The sequence below is a fragment of the Artemia franciscana genome, chromosome 21, assembly GCF_032884065.1.
Source record: "Artemia franciscana chromosome 21, ASM3288406v1, whole genome shotgun sequence".
NCBI classification, from domain to species: domain Eukaryota; kingdom Metazoa; phylum Arthropoda; class Branchiopoda; order Anostraca; family Artemiidae; genus Artemia; species Artemia franciscana.
Genome location: NC_088883.1, coordinates 26,667,946 through 26,687,593, shown reverse-complemented (window position 1 = coordinate 26,687,593; position 19,648 = coordinate 26,667,946). Strand labels below are relative to the sequence as shown.

Below are 19,648 nucleotides of genomic sequence, written 5' to 3'. Positions count from 1 at the left end.
GAAAAAGAATATGATGAAAAATGAGCAAAAAGGAGCAAAAACAAAAAAATAAGCGAAAATGTGGCATCAAAAAGCTCAAGAAAAAATAGCTTTCGTTTGAAAATCTAGTAGTCTTTTGGATTCAACATTAAATTTATACAGACATTCATTCACCCCTTTATACAGACATGGCATTCACCCCTTCCCCTTGCATGATCAAAATTATGCCAAGATTGTTATAAGGATTTTAAAATGAAACATCATATAATTTAAGTATTACACCTTAATTTCAGTTCTTAGACTGAACATAAATTTATTAGGGAAAACTTGCGACCGCGAGACAGTAATAAATATGATTGTGAAGCTGATGGTACATCAATCAAGTGTGACAATATATCTATAAAATTCTAAAATAATTTAATTAATAAATAAAATAAATAAAAGGTAATCAATAAAATTCACTGAGAGTTTCGAGAATCTTGGCCACACTTTCTAAGTGGTCATAGCTGCTGATTTCGTTCACATCTCTCTTATGACGTATAATACCCGCATCAACCGAATTTAGCGGTGTCTCTGCATTTGCCTTCGCTAATATTGTGTGTGGCATTCCTGATGCTTCCATGGCTGCCATCTTTGGAAGGGCGAACAAGTTGATGATAAGCTTTATTACAAAGATAAAACCAAGGGCTGCTAAACTTGATTTTACCAGGGTAGGAAGGAATGATGACTTCAACGACAGAATAGATTCTAACAGTCCAAGATTGGGGGGAGAAGCTGGTGGTGGGTAACGAGGTCCTGAAAATTAAAATGGAGATAAAAAAAACATATTTGATAATTTTTATAAAACTTCTAAAAATTACAAACCTGATTTCAAAATTATACCAGAAATATTACCAATTCATATAGTCTGGGTGCAGTCCCTGAGTCTCAAAGACTATTCTGGCGTGCAGTATACCATTCGTCTCTAAACACACACGCGGTTCATAAAAACAAACCGTTATTACAGACCGATTATCCAATAGAACTAGAGATTGTAGAGCATATTGTAGTTGCCCTCCATCTATTAATGTTGGCATATGAATTCTCTAATAGAGAATGGGTATCTAAGCTCTAAGAAAGTGTTTTAGTACCATGTTTTCAAAGTTTCATTGAGAAATACTTCTTATGAATTGAATGAATATTTAAATGATTACAGATTTAATTTCGGACCCCCTTTCATATATATATATATATATATATATATATATATATATATATATATATATATATATATATATATATATATATATATATATATATCTATATATATAAAAATAAGTTGTCTGTCTGTCTGTGGATGGATGGATGGATGTGTCAGGTGACGTCACCTGAAAAAACTGGTTTAGGTGACGTCAAAACTGAAAAAACTAAAAAAAGGCAAAAACTACAAAAAAAACTAAAAACTAATAAAAAAAATAAAAAAGCTAAAAAACTAAAAAAACTATAAAGGTAAAAACCAATAAAAAACTAAAAAAAAAACTGAAAAAACTAAAAAAAGGCAAAAACTACAAAAAAAAACTAAAAACTAATAAAAAAAGTAAAAAAGCTAAAAAACTAAAAAAACTAAAAAAACTAAAAAAAGGTAAAAAACTAAAAAAAATAAAAAATAAAAAAAAACTAAAAAAAAGGAAAAAACTGAAAAATAAGCTAAAATAAAGGTAAAAACCAATAAAAAACTAAAAAAAAAGGAAAAAACTAATAAATGACGACACTCAAAGAGAAAGCGACCAGGACAAAAGGAATGTTCGATTAGCAATCAACAAAGCACCGGGACACAGGGAGTATAAATGACGACCAGGACATAAGTAAAAAAAAAAAAACTATCTATATATATAAAAATAAGTTGTCTGTGGATCTGTGGATCGTGGATCAGGTGACGTCACCTGAAAAAACTGGATCAGGTGACGTCAAAACTGAAAAAACTAAAAAAAGGCAAAAACTACAAAAAAAACTAAAAACTAATAAAAAAAATAAAAAAGCTAAAAAACTAAAAAAACTAAAAAAAGGCAAAAACTACAAAAAAAACTAAAAACTAATAAAAAAGCTAAAAAACTAAAAAAACTAAAAAAAAGGCAAAAACTACAAAAAAACTAAAAACTAATAAAAAAAATAAAAAAGCTAAAAAACTAAAAAAACTAAAAAAAGGTAAAAAACTAAAAAAACTAAAAACTAAAAAAAAAATAAAAAAGGTAAAAACTAAAAGAACTAAAAAAGAAAAAAATAAATGACGACACTCAAAGAGAAAGCGACCAGGACAAAAGGAATGTTCGATTAGCAATCAACAAAGCACCGGGACACAGGGAGTATAAATGACGACCAGGACACAAGTAAAAAAAAAAATTAACAAAACTAAAAAGAAGGTAAAAACTACAAAAAAACTAAAAAGAAAAAAAAACTAAAAACTAATAAAAAAACTAAAAAATCTAAAAATCTAAATAAACTAAAAAAGAAAAAAAAGGAAAAAAATAAAGGAGAAAAACAAAACTAAAAAACGAATGTATATACAGACCGGTACACCGGGATACAAATGACGACCGGGACACAGGGAATATAAATAACGACCGGGACACAGGGACACAACTACAACGGGGAAACCGGGGGAAACAGGGGGATATAAATGACGACCGGGACAAAAAAACTAAAAAGAAATAAAAACTAAAAACTAATAAAAAAAACTAAAAAATTTAAAAATCTAAATAAGCTAAAAAAGAAAAAAAAAGGAAAAAAATAAAGGAGAAAAACAAAACTAAAAAACGAATGTATATACAGACCGGGACACCGGGATACAAATGATGACCGGGACCCGGGACACAGGGAATATAAATGACGACCGGGACACAGGGACACAACTACAACGGGGACACCGGGGGAAACAGGGGGATGTAAATGACGACCGGGACACCGGGACAGGGAATGGTCGATTAGCAATCACCATCAACAAAGCTCAAGGGCAATCATTAGAATCATGAGGTATAGATCTGAATACAGATTGTTTTCCCATGGACCATTATATGTTGCATGTTCAAGAGTCGGTAAACCTGACAATCTATTTATATGCAAAGACAATGGGACAGCAAAGAATGTTGTATATTCGCAAGTTTTACGTAGTTAAAACCATATATATATATATATATCTATATTCACAGGTGGGACATAGGGACACAACTACAATGGCGCGTAACTATTATGGCGCGTAACGACTTACGCGCGCGGGGGGGGCTTGGGGGGGGCGCGAAGCGCCCCCACCAACTAGGTGTTGGGGTGGCGCGAAGCGCCACCCCAACAGCTAGTATATATATATATATATATATATATATATATATATATATTAATACGAGGTTGCCCTTAAGAGGACAACCATGAATTAGACTTTTTGCCCTCAATGCTTTATGAAAGATTGCACAAACATAATGATGGTTGGTGTGGCATAAAGTGTATTTTTTCCACTCGTTCAAAAGTAGGAGATTTAGTTGATGCACATTTACTTCAAAGAATAAAATTTTCAATTCAAATGTTTTAAAGAGAAACCTAAAACACTTATTATTACCTATTAACTACATTTATACACACATAAGTGCTTTTAGTAAATCCAAATAAAACCTTAGCGTATAAAGTGGGTGTTATGGAGGGGGAAGTCCCCCTCGTATAGCCTGTTCGTTTTAGGTTTTAATGTTAATGTTCAATTTCAATGACAAAATTAGTTTCTGTGACTCTGCAAGCTAGGTCAGAGTCGATCCAACTGTGAATGGGTACCTGGAGAAATCTGGGGAGGGTAAACAGGAAGGGTGTGCGAAAGTACAGAATGGCTGGCCCCAACCCCCATTGTACTTCCTGGATGAAAGGCCAAGAAATGTAAATCGTTTTCTTTCGTTTTCGTTTTTTTATTGCATGAGACCCTGTAACCAAGATTTTGGCGGTTTCTCTTATGATATACCAAAATTTGTAAGCTATTTTCTTGTTTTTGGACTTTTTGATTGTTTGTATTCCCCAAATTATATTCCTCAGTTTGTATCTAGTCTGAAGATTCGGGAATAATTTTCAGTCTGCAGTTAGGGTGTTCTTTCACAGTATCCTACAATCATTCTATTCCAAAATTTTTGCATCTTACTAAAGCGATATTTTTTTAGATTAAAGTTTAAACAAATTATAAGGCAGCATTCATGACGAACGAGAAACTAAAAACTGAAAAGAGAATAAAAAATCAAAGGAACAAAACCACAGACGGAGATATTTTTCAACCAGTCAATGAGAAATATATACATAATACTTACTCATAAAGCTAGAATAAGCAGGAGAAGGGGCGGAGGCCATCAGTAGAGAAGGAGGGTATGGGGTTACCTGATCCGGTGTCAAGTAGCTTGTCTGTTGATTACCCATATTCTGCTGATTCAGTGGTGCAGGTGACTCATCTGAAAGTATAATTGAATTTTGGCCTATTAAATAAATTTAAAAAAGCTAAAATAAATTAAGTTATAATTGTACGGCATACACAGAGAATATCACAGACGGATTCCACTGTTAGACTGGCACCGAAACGAAATATGATCAAACATCTGATGGACCCCGGCTCAATTGTAACCGAAACTCTAAAAAAACGGAATTTTGATACTAAAAGATACACCAAAAGAATGGGTTTTTTTAATGCTGATTTAAAATATATAGCCTAAGTGTCATCAAATTTATTCTTACTTATCAAAAGTTACGAACCTGAGAAAATTTGCCTTATTTTGGAAAATAGGGAAAACACCCCCTAAAAGCCATGGAATCTTAATGAAAATCACACCATAGCATTTAGCGTATAAGATAACCCTATTGTAAAAGTTTCAAGCTCCTATCTAAAATAATGTGGAACTTCGTATTTTTTTGCCAGAAGACCGATCACGGGTGCGTGTTTATTTGTTTTTTTTTTTTTCCAGGGGTCATCGTATCGACCAAATGGTCCCAGAATGTCGTAAGAGGGCTCATTCTTACAGAAATGAAAAGTTCTAGTTCCCTTTTTAAGTGACCAAAAAAATTGGAGGGTACCTAGGCCCCCTCCTACGCTCATTTTTTTCCAAAAGTCAACGGATCAAAATTTTGAGATAGCCATTTGTTCAGCATAGTCGGAAACCGCAATAACTATGTTTTTGGGGATGACTTATTCCCCAACAGTCCCCGGGGGAGGGGCTGCAAGTTACAAACTTTGATCAGTGTTTACATACAGTAATGGTTATTGGAAAATGTACAGACGTTTTGAGGGGCATTTTTTTGTCCGGGGGATTGAGGGGAGGGGGCTATGTGGGAGGATCTTTTATTGGAGAAACATGTCATGGGGGAAGAGAAATTCAATGAAGGGGGCGCAGGATTTTCTAGTATTATTATAAAAAAACAATTAAAAAATAAATATAAAAAAGTTTTATCAACTGAAAGTAAGGAGTAGCATTAAAACTTAAAACGAACAGAGATTATTACATATATGAGAGGTTCTTCTCCTACTAAATACCTCGCTCTTTACGCTAAAGTATTTTTAGTAATTTCAACTATTTATTCTACGTATTAGCAATGGGACAAACCCCCTCATATACATAATAAAAATATACGAACATAGAAGTTCGTTACAGAAGTTAATTCTTAAGTTACGTTTATTTTTTACTATTAAAAACGTTCGTTAAAGATTAAAAGTTCTAGCTGCCTTTTTAAATAACCGAAAAATTGGAGGGCAACAAGGCCTCCTCCCCCACTCCTTTTTCTCAAAACGGTCTGATCAAAACAAAGAGAAAGCCATTTAGCGAAAAAAGAATAAATATACAAATTTCATTTTAATAATTTATACGCGGAGAGCCAAAATCAAACATGCATTAATTCAAAAACGTTCAGAAATTACATTAGAAAAAACTGTTTTTTTTTTTAACTGAAAGCAAGGAGCGACATTAAAACTTAGAACGAACAGAAATTACTCCGTGTATGAAAGGAGCTGTTCCCTTCTGAATGCCCCGCTCATTACGCTAAAGTTTTTTACTGTTTAATAAAATAGAATTGAGAGAAAGAGTCAAACTTTAGCGTAAAGAGCGGGGCGTTGAGAAGGGAACAGCCCCTTTCACACACGGAGTAATTTCTGTTCATTTTAAGTTTTAATGTCGTTCCTTGCTTTCAGTTAAAAAAAAACAGTTTTTTTTCAAATTTAATCAGTATAAAAACTGACTCTAGGATGATATAAAAATATAATAAGTACAAAAAACCCAAAACTAGGAGATGAATGAACGAATTTATTTAAAGACAAGGTAGGAGGGGGAGGGGCTGGATTTGTGGCAGGGAGACTGTCTTTAATTGCTAATCAATAAATACAGAGTAAAAGGCAAAGGGAGACAACTTAATGAAATAACACAGGGAAATCCTATAGTCCTATTTAAAAAAATTAAATCAAGGCAAAAATGACGACATTTTAGGGAGTCCCCCCTTTTCATTATGCATGAGAAGGGATTTAAGAGGGAGGCTAATGGTCAAGGCTGTATTCAGGTGAGTGGGATACCTTTTTTGAACCCACTCCCCCTAAGATCTTTGTCTGACTCGCAAAAACGTAACAAAATACATATAAAAACATTGTGTTGCTTGTTTTAAGGGTTTTGTAGCCCCACCCGCCGAATAAAATCCTGAATGCCCTTGCTCATAGTACCAGTAATGTTACTTATGTGCAGGAAGTCTTGACGATTGGTTATTTTTAAACCGGCTAAATTTCTTTTTTAAACGTGCGTTCAATAGAAATTATTACAATTAATTATCGTAGGTTTGTTGGTTGGACAGATCTTTGATTGGCTGAAAGTGATGTTATGTGAATACCATCAACCAATCAGACGCCTTTTCTACTAAGAAACGTACGGAAATTAATTGAAATAAACTCTCTTGAAGGCAAGGATATATAAGGATAATAGATAGGATTAAACATAAAACAAACAAGTTTTTCTAACTGAAAATAAGGAGCAACATTAAAACTCTAAACGAACAGAAATTATTCCCTATATGAAGGGTTACTCCCTTCTCAATACCTTACTCTTTACGCTAAAGCTATTAGCACTTTTAAAAAAGCTTCTTACCCCGTTAAACGGCCCCAGCGAATCAGCAGCTTTTCTTAAATATTAGGACAAACAGTCGGACTTTAGCATAAAGAGCAAAATATTGAAGAGTGGGAAACCCTTTAAATTTTTCTTTTTTTATTTAACTGATGTTCTTTTTTCGAGTAATGCAGGCAAGTCTGGCTCAGCCTCCATGAAATATACCCATATGGCGGGAAACTTCTCCATGAACATTTCATCCAACGTAAAGTACACCCCCTGTCAATTTCCCTCCAGATAGTTCCATCCTCGCTGAAAAAAAACCCTCAGCCCGTAAAATTTTTGCGTACAATTTAGCCTGAAAAATTATATTTAGTATACTTCCAGATTGTAAGATTACATATTTTAAACCCTAGGTGCTTAATAGTTAATGGCTAATAAGGCTAATATATCCCCCCCCCCTCAGAGGCGAAGCTAGGGTTTAGAGTTCAGGGGGAGAGAATAAATAATATACCAACGAAATCGTCCAGTGTACCGACAAATGCGGTGATTAAGTTGATTAAGACGCAAAGGAAGCCCATAGTTCCAAGGTGTCGGCACGCAGTGCCGACACCTTGGAACTTGGGTGGGGCGTTTAAAACCCGTCTCGCAATCCTCAAGTGACTAAAATTTCAAGGTCAATAGAAATAAAACCCAGTTGCAAAAAGTTGCATAGACTGGACCTTACCTGCCAATTCTTCATCAAAAGAGGGGGCTTGATTGCCCATAAACTGATACGGGCTACCACCTGGCCGCCTGTATGGCTGATAACTGTTTGGAGGTTGACCAAGAGCGAATCCAAGCAAAACAGCAGAAAAAACAAGGAGCAAAGAGATGACGGAGGAAATTTGCTGAAAATGAATTAATATATTTTAAATAACATAAATAATTTAGTTTCAGGTATCCATTATAAAACAATTCGGCCAGAAAATTTTACTACAGAAGAAAAAAACAATATGTTTCTGGACAGTTCAACATTTTCTAAAAGTTTTTATTTTTGCGAATGTCATCTTTCATGCAATACTTGCATCATAATAAGTCAATTTTAAAAGTTGAAAGTTTAGAGCAGGGTTGCCAATGAGAGTTTGTCCCTCTTGAAAAAAACGCTGCTGAGCATACTTTTTGAGGGTAATGTTTGGCATATATTCTTTCCCAAGATCCCACGCAAAGGATTGAATCTTAGAAGCTTCGGGAAAATTAAGCAATGGCAACCCTGGTTTAGGGAACGTTCCTTGTCAAAAAAGGGTTACTGTTGAACATTTTTTTTTTAAATCGAGACTGTCGGACCTGCATTTTACTTAAGCTAAACTATTCGATAATTAACATTTAGCTTTAACAATCGATATTTGAATATCGATGTTTATCAGTATGAGTTATTTGCCCATTTTTTATCTACGCCGCCAGATGAAGCCAGGCAATATTATTGATTTAAAGGTGCAATTAAAGGGAGGGGGTACCCAAACATTGCACGCCTATTCATAATATCGCTAAACAGATTACCATATCAAGACATTCTTTATACCCTGTCAAAAAAGTACCTTAGCTTCTGTCTTTTTTAGGTGTATGTTTATTTCTGTGTTTGTGCTGTTGCATTGGTGATTTTTTAAACATTATATATATATATATATATATATATATATATATATATATATATATATATATATATATATATATATATATATATATATATATATATATATATATATATATATATATATATATATATATATATATATATATATATATATAAGTACGATTTTTTCCCGTAGATCGTCCGATCAAGATTTTGAGATGGCTATTTTGTTCAGCATAATTGGGGGGTCCAAGAACTATGCCTTCGGAGATGGCTTGACCTCCACAGTTCCTGGGGATAGGGGATCCTGTGTATTCGCCTGATGAGTCTTTGTGTTGGGTGGTCGCCTTTGAACTATTTGTCTGATTTATTGCTTTAATTATTCGGTATATGACGACTTATACTTACTTACGACACGACTGCCTGTCCATAGATTATTCTTTGCGGTTGATTGTGTATGGTCATGCTGTTTGACCTATGTAATTGGATGGATGAGTAAAGTTAATGCCTCGTTCAAGTACTTATCTATATTAATTACTAAAGTAGGAAAACAGTCTTCCTTTTTCCTTCTCTCTTTCTTTTTTGTTTATGTGTCAATTTTTTATATTATCTATTATTTATAATTTACTATAATTTATATATTATTTATTATATATTATCTAATATTTATTATTACTTTTTATAGTTTACATATTTTATGTTTGGTTTTATGGTGCGTGTTTGTTTCTGTATCTGTGCTGTTGCACCGGTGATTTTTTTTATTCACTATATGTATATATATATATATATATATATATATATATATATATATATATATATATATATATATATATATATATATATATATAGTTTTTTTATAACAGTTAGGTATAAAGGTAAATGCACGTTTTTATGCTTTTTATTGCAAAGATTTATTTTTCATAAATGCTTGAAACTAACAGGAAAGGGTGAGGGCCGATTAAACATTAACCTTATTAATTTTGATTCAAAACAGATAATGAACTAAGGGCTAGGGCAAAGGTTATTCCACATATTTTGTTCACTCCCCAGTTTCTGTGAAATTAGTGCCTGAAATGAAAGTAATTCAATTTTTAAAAAAAGGGGTAAATTTCGCTTACCATTTTAGATGTAGAATCGAGAGCCGCACAAAAAATACTAACAAATTTTGAATTCTTGAAATTTGTTTGAACTCTTTTAACTTCCGTGTTTCAAGGTCAGCATTCCAAAATGTAAGACGTTAACCTATTATGACTTCTTGGTAAAAAGCGAAAGGACAAGGGAGGAGCTAAAGAAGGTAGTAAAATAGGAAGTTCATGATAAATTTTCAGTTCAAATTAGTTCAGTTTTAAGAGTGAAAGCCAATGGTTAAAATGAAAGTTTTTTGTACAGGTAAGGTATGTTTTTGGCTATGCCAAAAGCTTTCCTAGATAATTTGCTTTACAATACTTATCGAAAGCAAAATGACTTGTCTTTGAATTATTTCAAGAAAAATACGAATTAACATTTTGTGGGTGCCAAAAAATTTGTATTATCTACAAAACCTGCTCTTTTGCGACAATCAAAATCTGAAACTTGCACCAAAAAGACAACATACTTCTATTGTTGTTATTATTACACCTATCTTATTTATCTATTCACATATCCAGAACTATGATATTGCTTAGGTTTCATTAGAGAATGATCTACACATGTTTTGAAAAAAAAAAATTATGACTAAAGTTTTATATCTTCAGCATGTTTTTCTTTTCAACCTAAAAAGCACAAAGGAAATTTCAAAAATGTAATCTGGTAGATGGTTTGTGCTGAGTTGCATATGTTGATTTATAGGAAATTTGTCGTTTTATATTGAAACGTTAAAAAGATAGGGCGACAAAAAATGATTAAAAACTTACAGAAGGAATACAGATCTCAAAGTACCAAGGACAGCGGAAAAGAAATGGTTATTTGAATCCGTCAAGTGGAAATTTGAACAACGATATATGTCTTCAAAAATTAGCAAACTTTGGAATTTTATTTAATAAAAAAAGGCATCCACTTGCACTTATGTAGTTTTTTACAGTAATGGACTAGTGGGTGCTAAATTAAAAAAAAAAAAAAAGTTGAATAGTCAGCAAAAATTAAGCAGCAAAAAATACAACCAAATAGCTTAAGAAGATCTTGCTTTCCGTTGAAGTTATAATTGTAATTGGTAATTAACAAATTGTTACTGTTTAAATTTTTATATACGAACAGCATTAATAAAAATTTTGTATTTAGTTTTGCATATTTTTTCACGATGTTACAATACAGACAAAGACGTCATGCTGCCCTTAAAACTTCCTATTAGAAAAAAAAAATCAAAACTTTGACTTTCACGTATTCACAGACTTAAGATGGGGTCCAGAACGCAAGATGATTTTTTGATGTCCTCGGTATTTTATGAATGTAATAAAGTCAAAAATGTTATATTTTCACGAAATTAAAACAAATCTTGTATTCTTTATTTATTGTTTGTATTCTGAAATTTTATCATTTCAAAATTTGATTGGATTTAGTAAAATTCTAGTTTAGTGACTTCTTGCTATCTCCGAAAAAGCTTGTTCCTATCAGTTTTCAGCTTAGAGCCATAAGTTATTGCACCAAGAGCAACCTAACATACCAAAAATTGTATCAGAGCAAGATCTGCACCCAGAAAGGGGCCCAAAAAAGGCCAAAAGTGATTTTTCGCAAAAAAGTTTCAGTAAAACAGGCGGTCCTTTCAGTCTTGGTTTTTCGATCAATAGGAGCTCTTTGGAATCTTCTGTAAGGCCTAGGCTCCTAGCTTCTCTACGATATACTCTGGAACGACACGCATGCATGAATAAATCAAAATATGATATGTGCACCCAAGGTTTCAAATTATCCGCAATAACTTAGGAACACTTTGGGGGATCGAATTAAGTATTACAGAATTTTCTTATTTAAATTTTTTATTTGGGGGGGGGGAGAATGATCAACTATATCCGAAATTTTGACATGAGAAGGGGGAAGGTATATTAAAACATACTATGTATATTCAGGTCATCGAAGTAGCCTATATGAAACATTCTGGTAAGAGCTTGCGGAATGAAGCTGCAACTTTCAGGCATTATTGTTGACATTAAAAAGATGAATGGGGCAAAATTTGGACTTCAAATTTTGTCGAGTGGGGAAGGGGTTAAAAATTTTTTGTCTCTGCTACATAATCAGGCTTTTACCACATAAGGTGCTATAGAACCTACGAAATCTATTCACAATTAAGTATCGAGACGAATCAAAAAGCACAAAAAATAAATAAGAAAAACCTTGGTTAACAGAGTTGAAACTTCCGGGTAGCGCAGTAGGAAAAAGAGGGAGGGGCAGTGGGACTTCAAATTTTGTGTTGGGGCTAAATATATTATAGCCGCAAGAGCTTGCGGGATGAAGCTCCAACTTTCAGTCATTATTGTGGACATTAAAAAGATGGATGGGGCAAAATTTGGACTTCAAATTTTGTCGAGTGGGGAAGGGGTTAAAACTTTTGTCTATGCTACATCATAAGGCTTTTACCACATAAGGTGCTATAGAACCTACGAAATCTATTCACAGTTAAGTATCGAGACGAATCAAAAAGCACAAAAAATACATCAGAAACACCTTGGTTAACAGAGTTGAAACTTCCGGGTAGCGCAGTAGGAAAAAGAGGGTGGGGCAGTGGGACTCCAAATTTTGTGTTGGGGTATAGCCAAATATATTATGTTTCCGAATCACCTAAAGTTTCTTGCATTATAATCCCCTATTAGGGTTGGAATCTATTCACGTTAAGGTGGTCAAGTAAGTCAAAATACGCTAAATAATACCACATTACCAAATTAGTGCATGTGCAACATCTCGGGAATGACATGGGATATTAAGTTCAAACTATCAGGAAGTGTGGTGTGGGGAGGGGGGCGAGAGGACTTCAATTTGACCTGAGGAAAGGGAGCAGAGGGGCTGGGGCTAAAAATATTTTTCTCTTATCCACTCAAATATCTTTGCATTATAAGCCCCTTATGGGACCTATAATGTATTCGCAGTTTAATATCAAGGTAAATAAAAAATCAGTCTATGGTGCCAGGTGATGAAAGCAGTGAACCTGCAGTATCCTGGGAACGGGATACTGGGAAAGTTTCAATTGAGGATCAATTTGAAACTTTCTGGGAATTTCGGTTGAGAAGGGGGGTGAGTAAGTGTTGAATATTCAATCGCGGAAGGAAGCAAACAGAACGGTTTATAGATTCCCGTCTCTAATCTGTTTAAAAGTTTTGGCACAATCAGCCCATGCGTGCCAGTTATTAAAATACCATAACTGTACACTCTTGGGAACGATTTATGGGGATCAAGAAGAAATGTTCAGGCCAAAAAAAGTTTTGGCCAAAATCCTGGCAAAAAAGTCAGGCCAAAATCCTGGGAACGGGATACTGGGAAAGTTTCAATTGAGGATCAATTTGAAACTTTCGGGGAATTTCGGTTGAGAAGGGGGGTGAGTAAGTGTTGAATATTCAATCGCGGAAGGAAGCAAACAGAACGGTTTATAGATTCCCGTCTCTAATCTGTTTAAAAGTTTTGGCACAATCAGCCCATGCGTGCCAAAGTTATTAAAATACCATAACTGTACACTCTTGGGAACGATTTATGGGGATCAAGAAGAAATGTTCAGGCCAAAAAAAGTTTTGGCCAAAATCCTGGCAAAAAAGTCAGGCCAAAATCCTGGGAACGGGATACTGGGAAAGTTTCAATTGACGATCAATTTGAAACTTTCGGGGAATTTCGGTTGAGAAGGGGGGTGAGTAAGTGTTGAATATTCAATCGCGGAAGGAACCAAACAGAACGGTTTATAGATTCCCGTCTCTAATCTGTTTAAAAGTTTTGGCACAATCAGCACATGCGTTCCAAAGTTATCAAAATACCATAACTGTACACTCTTGGGAACGATTTATGGGGATCAAGAAGAAATGTTCAGGCCAAAAAAGTTTCTCCAATCCTCCAAAAAGTTTTAGCACTATTAGCCCCGCTAGAACTTCTAGTTTAATCACGTGAAATAGCGAGGTAAATCAAAAGCCAGTATAATCACCCATACTATCAAAATTGAATCAGCCATACCATTCAACACTTTTTTTTCCGAAATAATTATTCCGGAAGACGACTGGGGAGTTGAATTGAAACTTTGATCTGTTTTTGGAGGGCAAGTGGACTCAAATATGATGTTCAGGGAAAAGAATAAGATTGCAAAAAAAATTTTGTCGCCTAAATATTGACTCGTCCACAAAAGGATTATCAAGTTTCGAAACTTATTTATTTAAACCATTATGTAAACTACTGCTACTACTACTAATAGTTCACTGCAGCATCAAGCCGCCTGAGGCCAACAAAGCTACGCACGGTCCTCCTCCAGCCTAATCTATTCAAGGCCTCTTTACACCCTCCCTCGAAGTTTCCATTTCCTCCTATAAGAAAAACTAAATATCCTAAAGAATTGGCTTTCCCGATTTGACTTCTCCATGGATAGAAAACATTTGATCTAAATATAGTTTTTGGGAATTGGAGCTCCATCTCTATAAAGTACCTTCAGTTCCTCTATAATTGCTCAAATAATAATTTCGTAATTAAAGTAAAACTTTGAATTTCGCTCTTCAAGTCAAAAAATGGAATTAACCCTTATTTCTTATCATAAAACTTTGGTATCTTAAGCTTTATGTATAAAAGCTTATAAGCCTTATTTTACTTTTATTAAAAATAAAGAAAACTGCTCCTTCTAGTACGTGGGGAGGGGGCTCTATACGTCATTAACTTCTAAGTAGAATTATTAAAACTTTATTGTTTGTACTCACGAGAAAAAAACCATGTTTCTAATTGGTGAAGTGAGAGATTTGTGGACACTTTTATTACCTACCACTGTTACTTCTCATTCAGAGTACCGTTTAAAGCAAATTACAGAAGTAACAAATTTGAATTAACACAGAAAAAATCGAGCTATTTTTACTCCTTAGCCTAATTCTAACTAAGTGGGAATTTTCCTCATTAAATAATATCCTTGATATAAATAGACATTTGTATTTTGACATAATTCTTTTTCATAATTAAATTCTATACTTTCAGCGGAAAATGAGGATTGATCTAAACGAATTTCTATTCTAGCCTTCACCCTGATTCTGCTGGTTCTTGGCGTCACAGCATTACCACAAGGTGAGGAAAGAACTCCACGTCAAAATGATGAAATATCAAAGCGGAAGGTGCACGTAGAGGCACTGCCAGCTTCAGTTGTTCAGCAAGGCAGTCGTCCTATATCAAGACAAAATCCAAACTTCCAGAGAATCGGTCAGCCAAATGTGCAGCTCATGGATATCCCTCAGCAGGATGATCAAGGCAACGTTGCAGTTGTTAGGATGTCTCCTGGAGAAAGTCAAGCTCAACATTCTGGAGTAGCTGTGGTAAGAATGCCACATGGAAAGAGCTCTGATGAAGACCATGAAGAAAAACGAAGAGGCGGCACTATTGTCGTCATTCAAAAGCCAGAGCAGACTGAGGAGCCACAGGAAGACGAGTACTGGCAGGAGCCAAGACCAGAACCTAGACCTCAAAGACCTCAACGCCCACAACCTGTATTCCAGAGGCGACCTCAGCAATATCATCCTCAACAACCTCAGTTTCCCCCTCAGCAACCTCAATTTCCTTCTCAGCAACCTCAGTACTCCCCAAAACGACCGCAATATCCTCCACAGCAGCAGCAACAACAGCAATATCCTCAGTCTTTTCAAAATCAGCAAATGAATATCCCTGTTGCAGCACCGGCATCTTTACCAAGCTTCGGAAATTTCGGAATTCTTCAACCTTTTAAGAACGCCTTTGCGAACGCCCCATTCATCCCATCAGCACCTTTACCTATCTCACGAGGGTTCTTCGCTTACCAGCCTTCAACCCCTCTTGGAGAAATGTATGCAAAAAAGGGTGACCTGTTACCATCTATATTTTTCACTGGATTAACTATCGCTGGAATGATATTTCTGTTTCAACTGCTAGCAGGTATCTTTGTCATGAAAAAGGGCATCATAGCTTCCTTATTATCCAACCATGACCAGAATATGGCTCCTCCTCCACTTCCTATTACCACTACTACACTCTATACACAGCCATTAAGTTCTCCAACAGTTACTGCCTATAGCCAAGCTACTGCTAAAGAAGGAGGCCAGACAGAGGAAAAGGTAAGATAGTCATTATAATTATGTATAAAAGGTGCATAAAATGAATAAGATGTAAAAGATGCATAATAATTATAACTTTTGAATGGTAAATCCAAAAGATTGAAGTTAATTAGCGATTAAAAGATTGAAGTTAATTAAGTTAATTAGCGACGATGGACCAATTCAAGCACTCCTAAAAAAATTAAAGCTAACTAAAGCCTGTTTAACAGGAATTAAATTCCTGTTAAGATAATAGCCGAGAAATCACAGAATCGTAACGGCAATACGGGCTTCCTGATCCCGACGCGATACTTCTGCGGTAATAGACCAACTGTTTAGAAAGATGTATCTGTTCACCTCGACAGCAAACAATCCCGGGCCAGTCTGGTGGTATCTTCTAGTCTGCTGTTGAAAAGACAAAAATAACTTTAAAGTCTCTATGGGGAAATTAATATTTTTACATGACGCTTTCTTCTCATAAGTGTAAAAGTCCGTGTTGTAACTTCAAAATCCAAGGGTCACTATATAAAATCGAATTGTTCAAATTGGATAGGTGGAAAGTTACTCAACTATACATATCTATCTATATAAAAATAAGTTGTCTGTCTGTGGATCTGTGGATCAGGTGACGTCATGTTTCTGTGTCGGCTGACGTCATGAAATTAGTTGTCAGGTGACGTCATGTTTCTGTGTCGGCTGACGTCATGAAATTAGTTGTCGTCATTTTTGCTTTGACGGTGACGTCATTCAAGTTATATAAGACATATGTTCACGTAGAAATCTATTAATGTTTAAGTTTACAATGACTGATGAAGATGCTCAAAGAGTCTATGCCAAAAAACTTGCTGCTGATAGATCCTCGGCACGCTTTCTTTTCTGACTTTCTCTATCAGCAGCAAGTTTTTTGGCATAGACTCTTTGAGCATCTTCATCAGTCATTGTAAACTTAACAAAGCAAATAACAGATTTCCTTGTTGTTCAACCAGGGTCGTACCCAGAATTTCTGTTCGGGGGAGGAGGTAATTTTTTTAAGGGGGGGAGTAAAAACTTTGAAGAACACCTTAAAATTTGTTTATATGTATTTTTACGTTTGTACGAGTCATTAAACCATTCGCAGGGGGGTCAAACCTCCTAACCCTCCTACTGGGTACGGCCCTTACGTTCAAGTAAGGAGACGTTGTCTCTATAGGGTCTTCGTCAATGACAGTTCCAGTAGTGTGGTTTTCGTTTCGATTCGGATGCATTTTTGAGGAATTTCAGGCCATTTTTCTAAATTCTCATTACTGTGTTATCAAAATGATATTTCACTGTTAAGACTAGTTAGAATAATAATAAGCGTTCCTGAATTTCTCACTAGACAATATCTTTTTGCACCCTGCTTCAGTGCGAATTCTGCAGTCATTGAAATGCCGTTTGTAATTTCTCGATTACAAACGAGTAATTAATTTCGATTAATAATCTCGATTAATTTCTCGATATTATTCGACCTTTAAGCATAAAATTTCTGATGGACCAACCAGAGTCAAGAGTTATAGTTTTTTGAAACAAAAAAGATTGAAGCAGGCAACACCAGTTTTTCTGTTTTTTTTTTCTGGTTTCTGGTGTTTCCAGTTTATCTGTAACAAGAATACGAGAAAAGATGCGAAGAAAAAGTATTAGTGAGAAACACACGGAAACAAATAAATGCTGATACAGCCTTTTCAAAACAAATTTTTCCCAAATGAGTTTTTTGCTTGTGAAATACTAGGGTGATGTTAAAATATAAAAAAAACTGCTTTAATTAAATAAAGTGGCTTTTTTATCCACAAGTGTGACTAGGGTATGAGTGAAGTTGCTTCTCATTACTGATTTGTGAGCTCATAAGAGGTTTAAAATCAAACCTGATACGCCATTCGCTTCCAGTACAACAATGGTCGTTCGGGTTTGTTTGGGGGGATACCCACTCGAACACTACCCTTCTTGTATATATATTTTCTGAGATAGGTATATATTCTATTTAATATACTTAAAGATACAAAAAAATATTAACCCCAACAGAAAGCAGAGCTCGTAAGGTTGGGTGTATAAATAATAAAGCACAGTACATAAATATAAGATATACTATATGACATCTTATATAAATAGTAAGATGTCTGAGAAGGGAGACAACTGTGGCCTTGATAAATTATTAATGGAAAGTCACATCTGAAATTCCAGCTCAAACCAGGGTCACCACTCCACTTGCAGTTTATTTACTACCCCCTCTCCCCTATTTACTAGCCCATGCCCCTTAAATATCCGAATATGAACCCCTCTTGGCCCCCAACAAAAATGCTTGAGCTTCGCCCTTTGTCAAAAACAGTACTTCACAGAAGAACTAAATTGTGCAGAAATGTGGGAAAATCGGAAAAAAAATCCCGTGCAGCTGAGTTCCAAAAGGACTCCCCGTAAGCACCTGCTGTAAATTACAATAATGCACATGAAATCTGTCGTAAAAGGAACTAATTTTTCTTATTGACATTTATGAAATTTTTTCATTGAAATTTTACACTCACTGACTTTTTTCTATTATTGTCGTTATCCAAATCAAGTCTAAAGCAAGGTTAAACCTAGTCAAATTTGACCCAAGTTCAAATTTAATTTAAAGAAATTCGAATGACATCCAAAGTAATATTCAAATTAGATCATGATTCAAATAGGCATATTCTAAAACAAATCTTTCTTAGAGGAAAATTGAATAGTGGATTGACAAATCTAGAAATTAACTGATGCAAATTACAGGCTGGAAGACAAAGACGCGGTGCTTCACAAAAGGCTGCACAACCATTATTTAGCAGCAATACTCGAACTGTTGAATCAATTATGAACGCTTTGCAAGCTGAACAGTGCGTGGAAAGGCTTCTTTGTGAGCTTGGACAATTTGTTAAAAGCCAAGAGAACAGTAACCGAATTCTCAGGTATGTATTCGTTCGAAATTATAAAGTTATGAGGAAAATGAACAGGCTATCCCAGATGAGGTGGGAAGAGGTTATAGCAAAGGATCTAAAGAAGATTGGGACTTCTTGGGAGGGGGTAAAGGGGGAAGGTTTGAATAGAATGAGATGAAGGAAGGAGGTACACTGCTACGTGGGTCTTTGGGGGCTTGGTACTGCAGCTAGTTAGTAGGAGTAGTAGTATATAAATATTTTGTAATATACGGATCTTTTCATGAGTTGACGTCACTGCCATCTAGTATTCTTGTGTATTGAGTGACAAAAGAAATTAGATATACAATCTCTTTACACGAGCAATAATTGTGTATGTCAGTATTTATTTATGCATGTATTTTTTCCTCAAAAATGGCTCCGTATTTTTTTAGGAAAATTGGTATTCTGGGAGTTTTTTGGCCTATTAAAACGATCTATATAGGTCAGAAGTCTGAGAAAATTCATTAAGAGCTTTTATTTTGGAAAAAGACGTCTAAGTGAGTGACGTCATATTTATGAATACATTCAAAAAGCATACATACGTCATATTTGCCTCAGTAGTAGTTGTATCCTTTTTAGTGTTTGTGATGCAGGTAAAATTACACAAATAACTTAATCATGAAACGAAAAATCGTATGATTGACGTCATATTTATAAGTATACTTCAAGAGAATAAATTACATAGTCCCCCTTTCCCCAGGAGTGAACTTACTGTTTTTATATCTATGACACGTGCAACATTACAAAACGAACATAGCTAAGTAGAGGATACCAAGTATTAGTCAATTTACAAAAGCGTGCGACAGCAAAACTCAGAACGAGTCAAGTGAGAGTGAAAAAGAAATAAAT

At 34.8% G+C, this 19,648-nt stretch overlaps 2 protein-coding genes across 2 annotated transcripts in view; one reads left to right on the top strand and one right to left on the bottom strand.

Annotated features, from left to right (window-relative positions):
• Nucleotides 1–379: 379 nt before the first annotated feature.
• On the bottom strand, nt 380–9,866 carry LOC136040616 (uncharacterized). The gene is made up of 4 exons (XM_065724893.1): nt 9,777–9,866; nt 7,774–7,936; nt 4,290–4,427; nt 380–774 (listed from the first exon to the last, which is right to left on the bottom strand). The coding sequence occupies exons 1-4, from the start codon at nt 9,777–9,779 to the stop codon at nt 428–430; spliced, it is 651 nt and encodes a 216-aa protein (XP_065580965.1). The 5' UTR covers nt 9,780–9,866; the 3' UTR covers nt 380–427.
• Nucleotides 9,867–9,929: 63 nt separating this feature from the next.
• Nucleotides 9,930–19,648, top strand: part of LOC136040614 (histone acetyltransferase KAT6A-like) — a 12,227-nt gene continuing 2,508 nt past the window's right edge. The window contains exons 1-3 of the mRNA XM_065724892.1: nt 9,930–10,047; nt 14,812–15,875; nt 18,615–18,790. Coding sequence (XP_065580964.1) covers nt 10,020–10,047; nt 14,812–15,875; nt 18,615–18,790 — 1,268 coding nt within the window. The 5' untranslated portion in view covers nt 9,930–10,019. The remainder of the gene's footprint in view (nt 10,048–14,811; nt 15,876–18,614; nt 18,791–19,648) is intronic.